The 20,686-nt window shown below is 39.3% G+C and overlaps 2 protein-coding genes across 2 annotated transcripts; one reads left to right on the top strand and one right to left on the bottom strand.

Moving 5' to 3' along the window:
• The first annotated feature begins 211 nt into the window (after positions 1-211).
• LOC131326301 (serine hydroxymethyltransferase 7-like) lies at positions 212-20,169 on the top strand. The gene is made up of 4 exons (XM_058359040.1): positions 212-1,706; positions 13,876-14,281; positions 19,345-19,446; positions 19,558-20,169. Exons 1-4 carry the CDS (start codon positions 657-659, stop codon positions 19,776-19,778), a joined length of 1,779 nt encoding a protein of 592 aa, XP_058215023.1. The 5' UTR covers positions 212-656; the 3' UTR covers positions 19,779-20,169.
• On the bottom strand, positions 6,455-9,003 carry LOC131326302 (zinc finger BED domain-containing protein DAYSLEEPER-like). The gene is made up of 3 exons (XM_058359041.1): positions 8,230-9,003; positions 6,832-7,612; positions 6,455-6,726 (listed from the first exon to the last, which is right to left on the bottom strand). The coding sequence occupies exons 2-3, from the start codon at positions 7,191-7,193 to the stop codon at positions 6,654-6,656; spliced, it is 435 nt and encodes a 144-aa protein (XP_058215024.1). The 5' UTR covers positions 7,194-7,612; positions 8,230-9,003; the 3' UTR covers positions 6,455-6,653.
• Positions 20,170-20,686: the final 517 nt, after the last annotated feature.

The following is a 20,686-nucleotide window of genomic DNA, read 5'->3' as shown; positions in this document are numbered from 1 at the left end:
AAACCTAATTTTTCTGGTCAGCCTAAAAATTCCCCTAAATTAAAACTCGAGTACGGACGATATGAACCTTAGCCTACTTTAACCATTTTCTTTGTCAAAGGTCGTTTTATTTCAAATGAACACAATGCGGGGTGGAGCTAAAGTAACGGCCGGTGACCGGAATGAAATCGTAACCCGTCTAGGTGCATCCCCTCCCCAGAAGAAAAGAAACCCCTCTTCGTCAGACCCACGCATCTCTCTCTCTCTCTCTCTTTTTTTTTTTTTGATCAGTCTCTCTCTCTCTCTCGACATCGAACTTTTCACACACAAACACACCACACGTATCTATTAGCTGGAGTAGTTGTTTTGGGGAGGTGCTAGCGTTTTTTTGTTTTACCTAAACCCATGGAGTCATCGTCAACCACGTCAGGCAAATCCATTTTCCGGTACTGCTACTGTGACTGCTTCAGACGCCGCTGTCGCTGTTTCTGCTGCTGTTGCTATTGTTGTTGTTCTGAACCTTGATTATCCCAACCTTACATAATCCTCCCCCTCTCAATTTTTCGCTTTAGCAAATTCTAGAATTAGAAAGGTTTTTGAAAGACGTTTTTCACGTTCCCCGAACTCATTCTATTGGGGTTAGGGTTTTTCATTGGTAGGTGTATGAATTTGGTCCTATGGATTTGACACAGACGCAATCGAATCTCTCTCTCGGGTTTCTCTCTCACTCCTCAACAGCCCCTACTCCCAGCCGTTCCCTGGTCTCCGACGACGAACCGTTCTCGTTCCAGATCGACTCCAGCTCCCGGGATGCGCCGCCATTTCCGCTGCAATTGATGGAAAAGCAGACCAAGGACGAGGTCGAGAACGAGGACAGAAAGAGTGATGATGAGGTGAAAGAAGACGACGAAGGAGAAGAAGTCGAGGAGTTTCGGATTCTAGGGCATTCCATGTGTTTAAAGAGGAGGAGGGATGGTGAATCGTTGTCTTCGTATTCATCATCGTCAAAACGGGCTTCGATTGAACCGCCGGTAGGGCTCGAATCGCGGCAGAGTGCGGTTAGGGTTTGGGGAAACCAACCACTCTGCGTTGCAGACCCTGATGTTTTCGGAATCATGGAGAAGGAGAAACAGAGGCAGTTCAAGGGGATTGAACTGATAGCTTCGGAGAATTTTGTGTGCCGGGCTGTAATGCAAGCTTTAGGGAGCCACTTGACGAACAAGTACTCCGAAGGAATGCCCGGTGCGAGGTATTACGGTGGTAATCAGTTCATAGATGAGATTGAAACCCTATGTTGTGAACGTGCTTTAGCTGCTTTTGGTTTACATTCGGATAATTGGGGCGTCAATGTTCAACCTTATTCCTGCACATCGGCCAATTTCGCTGTTTACACCGGGTTATTGTTACCCGGAGATCGGATAATGGGATTGGATACCCCTTCTGGTGGAAACACCAGTCATGGGTATTATACTCCTAATGGAAGGAAAGTTTCTGGGGCTTCGATTTTCTTTGAAAGTCTCCCGTATAAGATTAACCCGCAGACAGGTTATGTTGATTATGATAAACTCGAGGAGAGGGCGCTTGATTTTCGCCCCAAGATACTTATTTGCGGTGGGAGCTCGTATCCGCGCGAGTGGGACTACGCAAGGTTTAGACAAATTGCTGATAAATGCGGAGCAGTGTTAATGTGTGACATGGCTCAAATTAGCGGTCTTATTGCGGCTAAGGTGATGATTTTGTTTCAGTTTCTGACAAATTGATAATTGAAGTTTCTTCCTCGTTCTTGACAAATTAGCGGTCCTTCTTATAGCTTGAAGGATTCTGTTTCCCACACTTTTCCTTTTTGGTCAGTTGGTTATTGTGGTAACTATGCATGCTTGTGTTGTCCTTTATGGTTCATTAGTGGATGCTGGCACAGCTCGAACAATCAGCACAAGAAAGAAAATACTGAACTCGCGTGCAATATACGGCTCAAACAATCACAACACGCAAATTAATACTGAACTTGCGTGCAATATACCAATCCGTGTCCAACAAATTCAACTATGCTATAAATAATAACGCAATATATCCATTGATAAACATCATAATCTTAATGAAAAGGAAATGGGTAGCAAATATACAAAAAATAATGGAAGAACTCACCTCGGTGGATTCGGTGAAGTAGATTTTGGTGGCATTGAACTTCCCAAGAGAGAGAGGAGGGAGAGGTAGAGAAAGTAAAAAAGACGAATGTGAAAATCATATGAACGATGTATAGAAAATTTTATTTTCGGTGATTTCCATGATGTACGTTTGATAGCCTAGAAATAGTAAAGGAGGATGCTATGGATACCGACCCAAGCACACAAATCATACGTACCGACCATACGCGGGGCCCACTCCGGACCCGCATGAATGATCCATGCTGTTCAATAATTTTAAATTAAAAACCAAGTGGGTATGTGAAAAATCAGCACAATCCGGTATTTATAAGTGCTTGATCCAATCTTTCCATTTTTTTTTTCAATTTTTCAAAAATGGAAAGATTTGATCTTACACATATCGGATGGAGCTGATTTTTCACGGGCCCACTCGTTTTTTTTTAAATTATTGAACGGATCGGATTATCTGTGCGGGGCCCAGAGTGGGCCCCGTGTACTGTCGGTGGCCATGGTTGATGTGCTCGGGTCGGTATTCATTGAGTTTTCGAATAGGAAAAGAAATGTTGGCTTTGATTTCGGTGATCTCGGTGGCTTTGATTTCAGTTTTGTACAAAGGTTATATATGATTTTTGGTTTTCATTTGAATAATGTCTTAATGAGTGGTTTTGAATACAATGCCTTAATGAGAGTAATTTATGGGAAGAGAGAGAGAGAGAGAGCGCTTCATTCCTTTGATTCCAATGGCTATAACCTTATCACTAAGTATGATCAAACGGCTGTAGATGCATCTATATTTGTATGCCTAGACATTTTTAAAGAAAACCGCTCTATTTTATAATATATAATATAATAATATATATAGATAGATTATTTAGACTTTTGAGTTTGGCCTTTTCTTTCTGGATTATGTAACTAGCAGCGATTATGCGGGCAGAAGGGAAATGAAAGAATAAGTCTTGGGTGTTTGTTTTGGTTCTTCATATGGGTGAATGTTCTTTATTGTTCACAATTAATTTCTAGTAAGAATGCATTTGGTCTTTGCTGGAAGAAAATAATCCTCTCTGTTAGGCCTGGCAGCGAGGACAATCCTCCTTTGATGTTTTGAGGAAAATATTGGTAACAAAATCCCAAAGTCTTTACTAACGGGTGTGTTAAATTGGTCAGCTCTTGTTTTTCATAAGTCGAACTAATTCCTTTAGCCTGCAGAAGTTGAAATTTGAAAGTTCTTGCAAGTTTGTTAGAGGTTGTATGTGCTTCAGGCTTCAGGTATCTATTGCGGTCTGCATGCATGACAGTTTTTTTTTTTTTTTTTTGAAACGGCAAAATCTTATTAAGAAACTTGATAGGGTACATCAAGTGGGGGAGAGGGGAGGGAATCCAACCACAATTGGATAAATAGAGGGCAAAGTCTACAACACCTGAGGGCGAAGCGGCCCGAACACGTAAGGGCCACAAATGCCCAGATCAAAACAAATGCCCAGATCTGCGTGCATGACAGTTTAAGTGCTTTTCTTTCCTAATTCTTTGGATGAGGACCAAATTTTGGGAAAGTATAAGGATAGGGTACATTACTGGCTGAGCGAATTCGCTCTCGTGTATTTATAGTTTCTTTCCCTTAAAAAAGAAAAAGTACCAATGCTATATTGATAGTAGAGTCAGGAACGGGCTGGCATTTGATTGATTAAAGTACTGGGAAAGCCATCTATTTAGTCATGATTTTTTTTTTTGTTTAACTTGCTCATGTATCTTACCAATAATGCATACTAGCTGCATGACTAAGATATTTGTCTTGTTTATGAGCAAGGAAAATATCTAAGATACTTGTTAATAATTTCAGCATCCTTGTTCTTATCGTTATATCTGTGTATAGTACATGCTTCACAATTCTTAGAGAATAAAGTAAGAGTGTCATTTCTCCGTTCCATTCATGACTCCGTGCAGAAATCGGCTCATGCTTGGGTGAGTAAAGGGTAGGAATGACAATGGAGCGGGGCGGGTTTTGATGTACACCAACCCTAAAATTCCCGAACTCCCCCAACCCCGCCCCAAAACCTAACCAGGTAATGAAAATTTCCCCGTCCCCGCCCCGCTGCGTCTTTTTTCCTTCTCAATTCTCCATCAAAAGAATGCAACAATGAAACAATTCCTCTGAGAAAATAATTCTTGCAACAAGTTCAATTCCAAATTTTCTTAGCATAACAACAAACAACTAGACAAGTTCATCCATAAGCAAGTAGCTACTCAAAAGTATCCGAGCATAATAACAAATAAAAACTCAAGTACTCGACAAGGGATCTTGCAACAAGTTCATCCAAAATAAAACTAGGAATTTCAACTCAAAACACAACTAGGAAACTAAAATAAAACTGCCAAAAAACTCATAGACAAAATTTTCAACTTCTGCGCAACCACAAAGTGAGATGGTGGAAGTATGCCTGGAAAAAAAAAAAAAACTAGAAATACAAAAGTGAGCCGTTTCAATCCACAAAGTACTATTTTATTTTAACAGTTTCGACAAATATGAAAACAAATATTTCATAATTAAACTTACCAAATCTAGTCTTCAACCATTGTAACATAGGACTGACAGCTATCAACATCCATGTCATCGACAACCGATGCAAACTCATTTGAATTATTACCTTAAAAAGAAACAAAATGAACCACATGTTCTTTAGATTAATATCTATCCAATTCAATTGCAAAAAGACCAAACAAGGCACTAGAAAAGTAAATGGAATTTAAATTACCTTTAGATTCATGAGCCAATAACCAACTACGAGCGCACATCAATGTCTCTATTGTCTTGGGATGGAGCCTACCACGATGTGGAGTCACAACCCTCCCACTAGTGCTGAAAGCAAACTTGGACGCAACAGTAGAAACATGTATAGATAACAGATCCCTAGCTATGACTCTCAAAGATGGGAACTTCATGTCGTTTTTTCACCAAGCTAAAACTTCAAAGTCTTGATTACCTCTCAGTATCACATCATCTTCCAAATAACAATCCAATTCTGACTTTTTATCTGAAACTTTTCTTGTCTGATTACTTGTAACAAAAACATCAAAGTCAGATAAATCATCTTCAGCTTCAATAGTAGACTCAACTTGGCATGAAGAAGCAATGCCACCATTGTCCAGTTACAATAATTGTGAACCCTCTCAATCTCAAAAATAGCATCCTCCCCATAGATCCGATTGAAATAGTATTCTACCAACTTCATCTTGAACCTAGGATCTAACACCGCCACAACACCCAAAACACTATGAATTGTTGTCCAGTACTTGTCATATTTCTCAATCATTTGTGATGCCATATCTCTCATTATCTCCCTTTTTCTCTGTGTAAAGATCTTCCATCTCAGTACGTTCATACAACTCGGTCCATTCTGTTAATGCCATTTTTATCCTACAAACCTTTGCAAAAAACAAGTTAGATGTTGGATACTTTGTCCCGCTAAACACCTCTGTGGCCTTATAAAAAACTTCCAACCTCTTACATACTTCTTTGGCTACCTCCCAATCAGTGTCCTGTGGACAACTCTTGTATTGACTTTCACTGATTTTCAAACGAGAGAAGACATACATATAATATATGGCAGTTTGAAGCATCAAAAACACAAAGTTCCACCTCATATTGAGAGAATTTTTTACCACATGAAATACGCAGTTGTTGGGCATTTTCGGCATTTTCTTCAAACTTCGCCTCTCTTTGGCGACAATGTCCAATATGCGACACTTTCTCTGATTTTGTCAATTCCCCCCTTAATCACCTCTAAACAATCCTTCACAATCAAATTCAAAATGTGGGCAACACACCACATATGAATTAACTTTCCTTGGGACGTAGGAGATTCAAGTTCTAACTTTCCAATGAGAATAGAAATCATGGCATCATTACTAGAACAATAAGAGTTGAAAAATTTCTATCAATGTTCCAATCCAAAAGAGTCTCCATCAATGATTCACACTACACTTCCGCCCAAGGACGGACCTATGTGGGGGCACGTAGGGGCACGTACTCGAAATTAAAATATGTTTTGAAATATTTTTGTATGTGTTTTTAAATATTTTTGTATAAATTAGCATAATTATGAAAGTGTGCTAATATATAAACATACACACTTGCATATGTCTCAAAAATACACATATAGAATTAGTTTTATGCTTGAATTTCATCATATGGTGCATTTTGAATTTCATCATATGGTGCATTTATACTTGTTGCTTTATGAGCTGTTTGTCTATTTGGTACATATAGAATTAGTTCTTTCTTGATTCTCTTTATTTTTAACTTTTTGGAAAAAATATTTTACAATAACATCATTAACAAAACTAGTTTGTTCATTCTAAAACTTGTTGATGTTCATTTAAAACATACTTTAAAAATTGACTAAGATTTTGTATTCATTTTTACCTAATTTAACTTGATGTACACGTTATAAACTTTTGTAGTTAGTAATGCATGCATTAATTTTGTACGATCTTACTGTGATTGTCTAAAAAAATGAACTTTCGCCATTATGATTAACAATGTGCCCCCACCGGGCTATATTCTTGGATTCCTTCCACCGTGTGGGGACATGGCACATAAATAAACCTAAATTTAAAACACATACAAAATTTAGGAATTGCTTTAACTTGAAATTTAAAACACGTTTTTTTCCATGTAGTTTATGTAATACATATATGTGTGTGTGTGTACCTCAAAATGATGCTTTGTAACTTCCAAGAATCATCAACATAGTGGCCTATGATGACCATAAATCTTCTTTTCTTATTGCTTGAAGTCCACATGTCAGTCGCAACCCTACTTTGAATTTTGTCAATTGTTTTGATTGCCTTCAACCTTTCACCATCATATATTCTAAAAATATCAGCTTTGAGGGTGTTTCGAGGAACCATTTGAAATAAAGGTTGAAGCGCCAATGCAAATCTCTTAAACCCGGCGTGTTCTACCATGGACAATGGATACTCATGCATTATGATCGTGCAAGCAAGATCTCTCTTAGCAAAATTTTGGTTGAAAGTATGAGCTTCAAGCTTTTTTTTCCCATCCCCGGTCATAAAGCTTGAGTTAGAACCTTTTTTTGTGATGAATTTGCAACCTTTCTTTTTGGACACCTTTTATAATGCTCATTCAAAGCTTTGGTTCCATTCTTAGTGTTCCACAAGCATTTTTTTTTTTTGCAATAATGACACTTTGCCTTAACTTTTCCATTGATTTGACCCTTGTCAAAATGTTGCCAACAAGAAGCATTTACTTTAGCCAATGGTTTCCATTGATTTTCACCTTCGCCTCCACCACCATTTTCGCCTCCATCTCCGTCTTCCTCTCCGTCTACGTCTTCATTGAAGATGTCCCCAAGTGTTGGAGGTTTTGGTGGCAAAATTGATGCTATCGAAGAAACAACGGTAGAAACGAGATTCTCTTGTGAAGCTAAGGCATTAGTGGTAGAGTTGTCTCCCGGGTGAAGACATTTTTGCTGCGTAAAAAAAAAATTTATTAGGCATCCAAAAGATTTTATAATTAATTACTCATAGGATTGAACAATATCAACTAGCTCACATAATATACTTATCCAAGCCATATCAAACAAGCCTTTTGTTCCCTTTGACTAACTGATAGGATTAAAATAGCAGTAACTAAATTTAATATTGAGGTGTAAGAAAACAAAACTCTACTTTTGAATAAGAGACAAGTGGGAAACAAGGAGATGACAAAAGTTTTTTACATAGAGATTGACAATAAGAAAAAACAGATAATGAAACAAGTGTTGGAGATAATGAAAGTTGTTACATAAAGATTAACAATCTGCAATATATTATATTTTTATTTTTATATAGTACTATACAAAAGAACTGATCCCAAAGTCTTTCACTTTCTTCTCTCTTTTTGCTTTTCTCGAACTATATAAAGAGAACTCTTAAGTTCATAACAGGAGAGAGAAATCAAAATGCAACTGAGTCCTACATATGTACAACATATTCACTTTCAATACATTGGAAAAAACAGGAGACAATGATGGGTTTTAAATGCTTTTGTTTGATTTTCTATTTTGTTTATTGATTTGATACCGATTCTGAACAAGAGAAATCAGACCTGATCCGGCGAGACAGAATCCGAGGAGCGGCGCTTCATTGTGAAAGTAACTTAGCCAAGAGGCTTGATGGTGGACCAGTGGTTTGTAATCGCCGCTTAGGTTGAGAGTTAGAGACGAGGAGTAGCACTGTAGGACGAGTGGACGACGTCAATGCGCTAAGGGTTTGTAACTCTTTGAATCTCTGATCTTCTCTTGGGCCACATGAAAATATTTTAAACTCAGGCCTGTTAGAATAATATTAGTCTAAGTCCCACACTGCTTAGTCAAGTATTGTAACTACGTCTCCCATATTATAAATAATAGTTATTTGTGTTAGGGTTCATTAACACCCTATACACTTTTACTCTTCTAAACAACATAGTATCAGAGCTTAACTTTAATCCACCTTAGATATACAAAACCCTAGCCGCCATCTTTCGCCACCCGCTACCGCCATCATCATCTCACCACGAAACCCTAAATCTACTCCCAACTACATCATCTCACCATGAACAGTGTTCGCGCATATGTCAACTGTGCTCGTGAACAATGTTTGTGAACAGTCTCTCTCAGCGCGACCTCTGTTCTCTCTAGGTGATCATCATTGGCCGTCGTCTTGTATCTGGTGACTCTTTTTTCTGGCCCGTTAGCCCTCGAAACTCCAAGTCCAGTTGATTTCAGCCCTCGAAATCATCAACCCTGTCTATTTCGGCCTCTAAAACCACTCGAAAATCATATACCCAGTCCATTTCGGCCCCCGAAATCTCCTAAAAAAACCCTAACCCAGTGTTCAAAATCCCCTAAAATCACAAACCCATGGTCGAAATCCTCTACAAGCCATGACTCAGTGCTCGAACAACCCTGAAATCCCTCATCCAGTGCTTGAAAATCCTTAGAACGCCCAACCCAGCTCTTCTCAACTTTGATCAGCCCCAAATCAGGACCGAAAGTGCCTGAATAGTGTTCAAAAGTACCAGTTGGTGTTCACAATCCATACATCAGGTTTGAACTTACCTTAAAACCCTCATTGGTGTTGTTTTTTGGATCTGTTGATGCTTAGGCTAATCATCCTCTGGTTGATTAATTTCTCATTCTTCTGCTGCTCGGTATTTCGATCAAAATCAAGTTCGCAACTGTGTTTGAGACTCAAAAGTTGTGCTCTTCGTTCGTCATGGTTCGATACTACTTCATTGTTTGCTCTCGTTCTCTGCTCGTTTACTCGTGTTTAGTTATTGTCATTTGATGTTGCTTTGGTTGCTAATCGGCCACCTTGATGGGGAGTTATCGTGGTTCTCTTCTCATATAGTTGCTGCTTTTTGGGTAATTTGCGCACTGACAGTTGGATGCATGTGGAGTGCTCGTGGTTGTTAGTCGGTTGATTGGTGGCTTATTTTTTGTTCGTTGGTGGAGTATTGGTTGGTTGGTTATTGCTCGTTGGTGGTTTGCGTTACCTCATTATCGGTTTTTGGATTTATTTGCTCCAGTTAGTTGACTTTATTAGATCTGGTTGGTGGTTGTTGATTCAGTGCAATGGATAAGAGTGGCAAGTTTGCCTCTGGGTTCTGTGGTCGTGATTCTCGGTACAGTGGTCGTAGTTTTGGCCATGTTCTTGGTTGTCGTGATTCTGGTCGAGGTGATTGTACACAGGGTGGAGGTAGTCATAGTCGTGGTTGTGTTCCTCGACATTGCACTTATTGTAATGGCACCAATCATACAGTTGATTATTGTTGGGATCTTCATGGTTGGCCTTCTACTTGCCCGATTACTCACTCTGCTGATGCCACCGTGACTATTCCCGCGAAGGAGTACCAACACCTTGTGTCACTTCAGACAGGTTCCTCCATTGCTACGCTAACTCAGACAGGTTCTTCCGTTGTATGTGTTGCATCTTTTTCTTCTATTCCTTGGGTCATTGATTCTGGTGCATCTGATCATATGACTGGTACTTCTACTACTCTCTCTGGCCATCGGTCTATTGATAAACCATCTCGTGTTACCTTAGCCGATGGCTCTACCACTGATATTACCGGTTTAGGTTCTGTTACTGTCAATTCTTCTTTGACTTTGGATTTCGTATTACATGTTCCTCATTTTCCATTAAACCTTATGTCTGTTAGTAAACTTACCAAATCTTTAAATTGCTTTGTCACATTCTTCTCTGATGGTTGTGTGCTTCAGGATCTCAAGACGGGAGGAAAATTGGTGGTGGTACTGAACGTGGTGGCTTGTATTACTTTACCAACGATGTTCACCCTAGCTCTATTGCCCTTCAGTCTTCGGTGTCACCATATCAACATCATTATCGTCTTGGTCATCTATCCCTTCAGAACCTTAAATTGCTAATACTTTCAAGTAGTCGTGTTGATGTTTTGCCTGTGAAGTCTGTGAGTTTAGTAAACATCATCGAGTGTCTTTTTATTCTAGGGTTGAGAGTCGTGTGTCCCGTCCTTTTCAATTAGTTCATTCTGATATTTGGGGTACAATGCGTGTTCCTAATGTTTTTGGCTTTCAATATTATGTTATCTTTGTCGATGATTACTCTCGTGTCACGTATCTTTATCCCATGAAAGAGAGGTCAGAGTTGTCTTATATTTTTAAGTCATTTTATATGGAAATCAAAACTCAGTTTGATACTTGCATTTGTATATTTCGTTCTGACAATGCCGGTGAATATTTTCATAATTCTCTTTTCTAAGTTTTTTGATGATCATGGTATAATTCACCAATCTTCTTGCACTCGGACTCCACAACAAAATGAAGTTGCTGAACACAATATTAGACATTTATCAGAAGTTATGCGTGCATTGTTATTTCAAATGCACGTTCCTAAGTCTTACTGGAGTTATGTTGTCCTTACAGCATGTTACTTGATCAATCGTATGCCATCTAGCGCCCTAGGAGGTCAAATACCCCATACAGTTTTATTTTCTGGTGGCCCTCTCCACTCCTTACCCCTACGAGTGTTCGGGTGCACCTGTTATGTTCATGCTTTTGATCCTGACCGAGACAAACTTGATCCACGGTCAATTCGGTGTATTTTCTTGGGATACTCGCGCACTTCGAAAGGGTATAAGTGTTACTCACCATCACTACGTCGTCATTTTGTTTATGCTAATGTCACATTTAATGAGTCATTACCCTTTTACTCGGGTCACCCTACTCCAATTGACCTTCCTGAGACTGTGTTTGTGTTCCTATTTGTCTACCATCTGTGCCACCCTTGCAGGTATACGTTTGTCAACAGAAAGTATTAACAGCCCCACCAGTACCAGCCACTACGCCTCCTCCGTCCCAAGATCTGGTTGCACCTCCACCGTCCCCTCCAACTGCTCTCCGTAAGGTATTCGGTCTTGCACTTCTTATCCTATTGCATGGTTTGTTTCCTCTGATCACCTGTCTCCGTCCCTTCATGCCTTTACTACTTCTATTTCTTCCCATTTTGTTTTTAACACTGTTCAGAAGGCCTTATCTATTTCTGAGTGGCGGAAAGCTATGGAGGATGAGATGTCTGCCCTTCATCACAATGGCACATGAGAGTTGGTTCCTCTTCTTGCTCGTAAAACTATTGTTGGCTGTCGTTGGGTATTCACTGTCAAGTATCTTCCCGATGGCACTATTGAGCGTTATAAAGCTCGCCTTGTTGCTAAGGGCTACACCAAGACTTATGGTGTTGATTATTCGGAGACCTTTTCTCCTGTTGCCAAACATGGTTCTGTTCGGATCCTTATTTCTCTTGCAGCAAATCTTGGATGGCCATTGATTCAGCAGGATGTCAAAAATGCCTTTCTTCATGGGGATCTCCAGAAGGAGGTCTACATGGAGCAACCACCCGGGTCTGTTGCTTAGGGGGAGCGTAATCTGGTAAGTCGTCTTTGCAAAGCACTATACGGGCTTAAGTAGTCTCCCCGAGCATGGTTTGGGAAGTTTAGTGATGCAGTTTTGAGATTTGGCTTGCATCGCAATCAGTTTGATCATTCTGTGTTCTCCCTCACATCAGATCGAGGGAAATTATTATTGATTGTCTATGTGGATGACATTATAATTACTGGTGATGACCAGCAAGGTATTGATGAGCTAAAAACCTTCTTATATCAAAAGTTTCATACTAAGGATTTGAGAAAATTACGATACTTCTTAGGTATTGAGGTGGCACGATCCAAAGAAGGTATTAGCTTATCACAGAGGAAGTATGTGCTGGATATTCTTGAAGATATTGGTTTGTTGGGAACTAGGCCTGTTGAGACTCCTATGGATCCCAATGTCAAATTGTGTGTTGACCAGGGGGAGCTACTCTCCAATCCTGATCAGTATCGTCGTTTGGTTGGTAAGTTGAATTACCTTACGATTACACGTCCGGATATTTCTTTTACAGTTAGTGTGATGAGTCAGTTTATGTCTACTCCTCACCATCCACATTGGGAAGCAATTCTGAGGATTGTGAAGTACCTTAAGTCACATCCTGGACATGGTTTGTTATATCAAGCTAATGGACACTTACGCGTTGAGGTGTTCACCGATTCTGATTGGGCAGGAGGACCATCTGATAGAAGATCCACGACTGGATATTGTGTTTTCCTTGGGGGAAATCTTGTTAATTGGAAGAGTAAGAAGCAAACCGTGGTTTCCCGGTCTAGTGCAGAAGCAAAGTATAGAACAATGGCGCACACAACGTGTGAGATTGTATGGTTGCGGTCATTTCTCGAGGAGATAGGATTCAGTGTGCAGTTGCCTATGCCTTTGTACTGTGATAACCAAGCTGCTATTCACATTGCATCTAATCTGGTATTTCATGAGAGGACCAAGCATATTGAAGTTTATTGTCATCTAGTTTGTGAGAAGTTAACTGGTGGTGTGATAGCTACTCTGTTTGTGTCTACAGAAGCTCAATTGGCAGATTTGTTTACTAAGTCATTGTTCAAGCCACGGTCAGAGTTGTCGTGTAACAAGCTGGGACTTTATGATATCTATTCTCTAGCTTGAGAGGGCGTGTTCGAATATTATTAGTCTAAGTTCCACATTGCTTAGTCAAGTATTGTAACTACGTCTCCCATATTATAAATAATAGTTATTTGTGTTAGGGTTCATTAACACCCTATACACTTTTACTCTTCTAAACAACAGGGCCCAGGCCTGACAGCCCATAGCACATATATCAAAAACCAGCCCTATTTTATTACTAGGAATATATAAATATAGATACATATATAGATTGGGGCGGGTATTTCGGGGCAGGGTATTGTTCCCCCGAATCCGGTCGGGTTTTATAATTTTTACCCCGACCCGACCCGACCCGATACCCGAAAATGTGGTGGAAAACCCACCTTGTTCAGGGCGGGGCGGTCCGATTGCCTAGCCTAGTAAAGGGTACCACCCTGTTGTTTGGTAGCAGAGTGCATTTTAGTGTTTGCTATTGGATAATATAAGATGAATGGAATTTATGAATAGCTACACACTCCACCTTCTTGGTGTTGGGTTAAAGCGTGTTACTATCAATTATTGAATTGGGATCTTCTAGTTTTGGTCTTAGACTTGGTTATTCCTGCATTGGGTTTTTTGGATTCAATCCACCATGCTAACTTCCTACCTGTTGTTTAAGAGTGGTTCCTTGCTTTTCTTTCAAAAATTATATTCCGTCTTCTCAATATCTGGTGGTTGATTTTCTGCAGGAATGTGTAAACCCCTTTGATTACTGTGATATTGTTACCTCGACAACTCATAAGAGTCTTCGAGGCCCTAGGGGAGGTATTATTTTCTATAGAAAGGGTTCAAAGCCTAGGAAGAGAGGAATTCTTTTGACTCAAGGTGATGGTAGTGACAGATTTGACTTTGAGGAGAAGATAAACTTCGCTGTTTTCCCAGCCTTGCAAGGTGGACCACACAATAATCACATTGCAGCCCTTGCTATAGCCTTGAAACAAGTAGTTACTCCTGAGTACAAGGCATATATGCAACAGGTGAAGAAAAATGCTCAGACTCTAGCATCCGCTTTATTGAGGAGAAATTGCAAATTGGTAACTGGAGGAACTGACAACCATTTGTTACTTTGGGATCTACGGACTCTTGGACTAACGGGTATTATATATCTTTCTCTTTGTCTTCTTCTGTATATAACGGAGAATCAAGTCTCACTCCTCTGGCAAGTCATTTGGTTGTTTGTGTTGTTTCATTATCATTTGATTTTTTTGAGTTTCTACACGGCCTAGTGATTGGATTGTAGGCATAATCTAGGCATGCTGTGATCAAAACTCTTCCCTAGAAAGGAATGAAAATGCGGCATTGGTTTCTATCATGATATGAACACAGCGTCTTGCTAGCAGTCTGTACTTCTGGACTTCCCATATGTTAGTTTTCCTTCTCCATAATATTTTTCACACGCTTGACTTTACAAGCTCAGAGTTTATCGCAAAGCATGATGAATCAGATAAATTTACAAGATTGCACTTCAAAGAGAATCCATGGCGAGTTTAGGAAATTAGAATTTCATTTTGTAACTTGAGCTTGCTTCCTTATATAAGGATATCCTAGTCTTTGTCGTCAAGTCTTAGAGAAAAGTGGGTTTTTAATCAGATTGTGAGGGACAAGAATTTGAGTCCCTTATAGATCACTTTGCCCTTCCCGATTAGCGGTGGGCCCTTTTGAGTTGGGGCTGCTTTATTGTACTCTCTATTTGGCATGCACATGCAGTGGCGCACAGAACTTCTATATGAAAAAGTGAATGTGCGGCACTTTTCTTTTGTACCCTGTACTAAATCTATTATCTATACTAGAAATGCATACATGTACTTGCATGTGCAAGACGTTCATTTTTCTGCAGATGTGTCTATTAGTTATCCATGCAAATTAGTGTAGAGCTTGTAGTGTTAACACTGAGTTCAGGCAACTTGCAAATGAATTTGGATTGGTTTTAGCTGACCACCTTTTTCTTAATTTTCTGTGGAAATCCCTAGTACAGAGGCATCAGGTGCTGGATATTTTCTTTGATAAGTAAGCCATCAGGTGCTTGATCAACTGCCCCTACTACAACTTCCGAGTTCTACTCCTAGAAAAGTTATGATAAAATGTGATGCTTCACACTTTCGATTAAAGTTATCCTTACTTCCATGGTAATGGCTTTATGTCATATGCTGTTGAAATTAGCCTCGAAATAAATTTCCATTTGGAAAAGTTGTATTGGTTTTCACTTGTGTTATTAGGACCTGACTAGGCCATCCTTGACCCACTCAGTCCAGATTTCTTTGGTATGACCAAGATACTTCAATTAATGTCCTGAAAACTGGAACAGTTGGCAAACCAGAAAAGGGATCGGGTGGATGGGTTCAACCATGTTGAACCGGAATCAAACCGTGATGTCATAATCATGATGAAAAATACATATTAATAGTACAAAACTAAGTAGAATTAAAATGTTAAAGCATGTATGTAAAAGAAATGTTTGAAATGCAAATGTACCACTCATTCTTTGAACCATTTTTCAAGTCTGTTCAAAACAAGACACATTATGCATTTATAGTAGTACCACATCGGTATCCGTGTGGAGTTGAACTTCACGGACACCAAGTATGTATAAACCCTTAACAAAGTACAGATGTGCCCAGGGACAGAGACGTGCTCGTCACAGGACCCATGTATAGCTCATCTGCAATTGTCAGCTCTAGCAATAAAGTGGGAGCATTAAAGTTGGCTGCCAATAAGTTCAATTTTTTGCCTATCGGTGGTTGACCCACGGGCAATTCTTATGGGTTGGCGGTTTAACCGCTCAAGTTCAGCAGTTTTCAATTTAGACAAATTAGCGGTTTCCTGGTTATAACTTAGACCCCGTTCCAGAACACCTTAAAAAATAAGTACTTATTTCACATTTTCAAACTCAAAAATAATGTAAATAACCGTATAAAAGATCTCGATAAAATCTATCAAACAAGATCTATATTGCGAGAAAAATTATTTGCATAAACATATTATTTTTGAGCTTGAAATTGTCTTCTTAAAAAATAAGTACTTAAACAGCGTTCTAGAACGGAGCCTTATACCGGAGTGGAACATGGACCGGTCAACTGTCTAAACAGCCGATTTGCTCTGGCTTTAAAACATTGAGTCTTCAATGCAATTTGATCTTAATTTGGCATTGTTCCAAAGCTAATGCATAACATTGCCTTTTAATACTCCACCTTCAAAGGACACCTTATGCCATAAAACAACTTCATTAGATACAAACTATGTAGCACCGACACTCCGCCAGAGGCGACGTACCGGTGTCGGACATGTGACATGCTCCCGACACGTGTCCGACACTTCTCCCGGAGTGTCCTGTTTTTTTTTCCAATATTTGGAGTCTGACACTCTTCCGACACCTTACGGACACTTTGGGGGTAAAAATGCAATTATAAGAACTTTTAAAATGAATCAAAGTGTACACTTTAGGGACACTCTATGTTTGAACATGTTCTCTCTCTCATTCTCTGTTCAAATTTAGGGCTATCTGGGTATGATATTATTAAACTTTTATCTTATTTGAATGTTTTTTTTTTTTTGATGTATAACGTGTCCTCCAATGTGTCGTATCCCCAATTTTCTGAAAATTTGTGTGTTACAGTTTTGGTGTCGTGTCCATGTTCGTGCTACGTAAGATACAAAATTTATAATTATATGCCGGCTAGGGGTGTCAAATGGGTGGATTGGGGCCAAATTGGGTAAGTTATAAGTGGGTAATGACCCATTTAGTCCCAATTAGTTAGGAGCCCAATTACCCATACCCAACTCAACCCATTTATTTGAAATCAAACCTGACCCGCTCATTAACCCAATTAAAATTAAAAATGACAAAAATACCCATATACATTGAAATGACCATATCACCCTTGTACATTTAAATGACCAAATTACCCTTGCATATTAAAGTACCATAATACCCCTATATACTAAAATGACCAAATTACCCTTGCATACTAACTCCGTCAACTGGATGGAGGAAATGACTTAGATACCCTTTTGAGTTATACCTTAGAGCATCTCCATTCTCTCTCTCTCTCTCTCTCTCTCTCTCTCTGAATCAAAAATCAAACACAAAACCCATTAGAAAGCCCATTGAACTAGTGAACTGGAAAACAATCGCAAATCTCAAACCCATTGAAAATCCAAATCACATAACCCGTTACAAACTGATCAACACCACAAACCCGACCTAATAAACTACAAATCACACCTCAAATTGAAAATAAAAAATGAATCGGACCTACCAATTGAAAACCCAAATCAAATCTCAAATTAAAAACCACAAATCAAACCCACTAAAATTGGGAAAACCCACTAAAATCCAACCTCAAACAGAGTATTGGGAAAACCCACCGAAATCTAATCTCAAACAGAGTATCAAGAAAACCCACCAAAATCCGACCTACCACAACTCGCCGGAGCCAACGACGGCGATGCTGGAGCCAACAATGGCTGAATCGATTCCCACCAGAGCCAACGCAGAGAGAGAGAGAGAGCGAGGGGGGGGGGGGGGGGGTGTACAAACGCCTATCGATTCCCACCATCGGAGTGGGGATAGGTCTCTGTTTTGTTAAGTTTTTTTATTTTGGGAGGGATGACGGCTGTTTCCGAGAGAGGGGGCTGTTTTGTTTAGTGGGTTATGTTGATGACCCATTGAGTCATTTAAGTTGACCCAATTGATGTCCAATTGAGACCCATTAATAGATGGGTTAGAATGGGTTGCGACCCGTTCTAACCCAACTTATAAATGGGTTGGGTTGGGTCTAATTTTTAGTAAGTGGGTTTGGATTTACTAATGGGTTTAGGTTCAATTTGCCACTCCTAATGCCGGCCAAAACTTGTTTCTTAACGGATATGGGATACAGGATATAACCTGATACAGATACGGTGATACGACTAAACCCAAAAAAATAGGATAAGGGTACATCGGGGATACGGCCATAAAAATTATACGTTTTTATCTTTATTAGTCTTCCACTATGCATAAAATAAAGATAAAGAAATAAAAGAATAGTTGAATTGCTAATATCAAGCATTTAGCATATGTCAATTGCAGTTTTCTAAATGGCAGTCGCCTAGGCGCTTGGCGGCAGGTCACCGCCACACCTACACCCCTTGGCGGTTCGTTCGGCGGCCAAGGTGCTTTGGCGGAGGTAGGCAGGGCCTAGGCTAGGCGGTTAGGGGTCGCCGGAACAGTTAGATCTGATTCGTATACAGAAACAGAAAAGAAACAGGGGAAAAAGATGAAAAGATAAGGAGATGAAACAATCAAGAAGATGAAAATACAAGGTGAAAAAAACAGAGGAAGAAGATGGGCCGAAAATATTAAAAAATAAATAAAACGCCAAAGTGCTTGGTGGGCGCCTACGCGGCCTTGGCGCTTGGCGGTGGGTCACCACCCTACTAGCGCCAAGCGCCATTTAGAACACTGGTCAATTGCCAAAAGTTGTTCCAAATGAAAAGAAAGCTAAAAAAATTACAACCTAGCATTCAATGCATGCCCTCAGTAATGTATCAATATATCCTATATAGATAACAAAATAGATAATATATACCTGTAGATGCATACACATAGGCGATTCAATAGGTAAGTATGTATATATGGTACATAATAATGAATGTTGTGTTTGTGTATTTTACAGTAAGTGATCCCCGCTAATAATCGGAGCCGTTCAACTTGTTTAAACATTTATTTAAGGGTACCTACAAAAAATCGGCTCAAATGAATATTGGTAAGTGCTTGATCCAAACAGTTTTTATAAAGCTCCTTTATGCAAACTTTTGGATCAAGCACTTACCGATATTCGTTTGAGCAGATTTTTTGCAGGTACCCTTAAATACATGTTTTAAACATGCTGAACAGCTTCAATTACTTGTGGGCTTGTTTGTATGACTATTGTTATGTGGTATGAGTATTTTGCAAATTTCTAGTTTGATGTAATTTTCATTATATTGGAAATTATATCCAACTGATTGGCCACCCAAAAAGTCATCTTTACTGCCAGGTTTTGGTGGTGTTGTTATACGTGAAATTGAAAATGGGTTGAGACTTGAGAGTAATCATGCAGCAATTGATTAGTATCACAGTTGTTCATTTATCTGATGCTTTGTAATCTGAGAATGTCCTTATCTTCTCTCCCTCGTAGGTAAGAACTTTGAGAAGGTCTGCGAGATGTGTCACATTACTCTTAATAAAATCGCAATATTTGATGACAATGGCACTATAACGCCTGGAGGTGTAAGGATCGGTAAGTGAAGATGTATTGCATATAACCTCCAATTTGTTGTTTTTATTCTTTTGTGCTTTACGTGACTTTTTGCTTTTGTTATGGCTTGCCACATGTTTTTTGGGCCATCAGGTACCCCTGCTATGACATCAAGAGGTTGTCTAGAGGCTGATTTTGAAACAATGGCTGACTTTCTCCTTAGAGTTGTACAGATTACTAGTACAGTCCAGAGAGAACATGGGAAGTTGCAGAAAGCTTTCCTCAAGGGTCTTCAGAACAACAAAGATATTGTTGAGCTTCGAACTCAAGTTGAAGATTTTGCGAAACAGTTCGCTCTGCCTGGGCTCGACTGATGAAAATATACCTTTGGCTTGACACATGGTAGCAAGTGCTGTCCTGGTATTTTTGCACTTGCTTTTGCTGCTCTAGATTGCTTGCCTAGAGCAAATTATGTCCACAAACTACTCACGCTATGGGTGTTTAGTTGCCAAATACGATGGTAGGGAGAAGTAGTTCTCGTATCTTTTGGAAAGCTCAGTAAATATATTGGCATTTGATATAGGAGCTTGAAAACCCTTTATCTTCTTCAGAAAGTGTTCTATTTGCCCTTTGATAAATTGTTTGGTGATTTATATAAAGTTTGTTTTTTCTTTGTTTCCTTGATATGTTGATTCATTACTTAAGATTCATGGATTTGCTATTGAGAATACGTCTTGTGAAGAGGAAATCCATAATTTATTATCAGTGTTAGCTTACATGATATTTGGCACTCCAATGTTCCATTGGGAGTTGAGTCTTTGCTGCTGCTATTTTGTTCATTTTGTGTTTTTTGGCGAGTGAGGTTATTAAACGGGTTCACCATAACTCAATACAGTTTTCTCAACAGCACCTTTCCGATTTCTGTTGGTGTGTCACATCTGCACTTTATCAGGTATGTCTCGAACAAGGTCAGTTTGGATTTTTGTTAAGAGGGGAATCAATCAAGACTGACAATTTTCAATCTGGAAAAATGCACTCCTTGCATTGTAGTATTTGTATGAATGCAAGGAAAAATGTGCTCTTGTTTTCTTTGTTTTTCTTATCAGAAGAAAAACTGTACTCCACGTGTAAAATTACTTGAACTAATTAGAAAGTCGCTAGAGTTTATATTGATTTTGTAAATTTCAACTGCTTTGGAACAAATCATCACATATAAACTTCACTCAATTGTTGAGAAGGCCGTTACAATCAAGCCATTGTCTGAAATAGGATCACAACTTTG

Source organism: Rhododendron vialii, chromosome 5a, assembly GCF_030253575.1.
Source record: "Rhododendron vialii isolate Sample 1 chromosome 5a, ASM3025357v1".
In the NCBI taxonomy this organism is placed as follows: Eukaryota; Viridiplantae; Streptophyta; class Magnoliopsida; order Ericales; family Ericaceae; genus Rhododendron; species Rhododendron vialii.
The sequence above is the reverse complement of the archived record's forward strand: the minus strand, read 5'-3'. Positions and strand labels throughout refer to the sequence as shown.

Coding starts and splice junctions, on each gene's coding strand:
- LOC131326301 (XM_058359040.1), top strand. CDS start 657: ATGGATTTGACACAGACGCAATCGAATCTCTCTCTCGGGTTTCTCTCT. Junction 1,707..13,875: donor GCGGTCTTATTGCGGCTAAG/GTGATGATTTTG, acceptor GATTTTCTGCAG/GAATGTGTAAACCCCTTTGA. Junction 19,447..19,557: donor GCCTGGAGGTGTAAGGATCG/GTAAGTGAAGAT, acceptor TTGGGCCATCAG/GTACCCCTGCTATGACATCA.
- LOC131326302 (XM_058359041.1), bottom strand. CDS start 7,193: ATGACCGGGGATGGGAAAAAAAAGCTTGAAGCTCATACTTTCAACCAA. Junction 6,727..6,831: donor TTACAAAGCATCATTTTGAG/GTACACACACAC, acceptor TTTTAAATTTAG/GTTTATTTATGTGCCATGTC.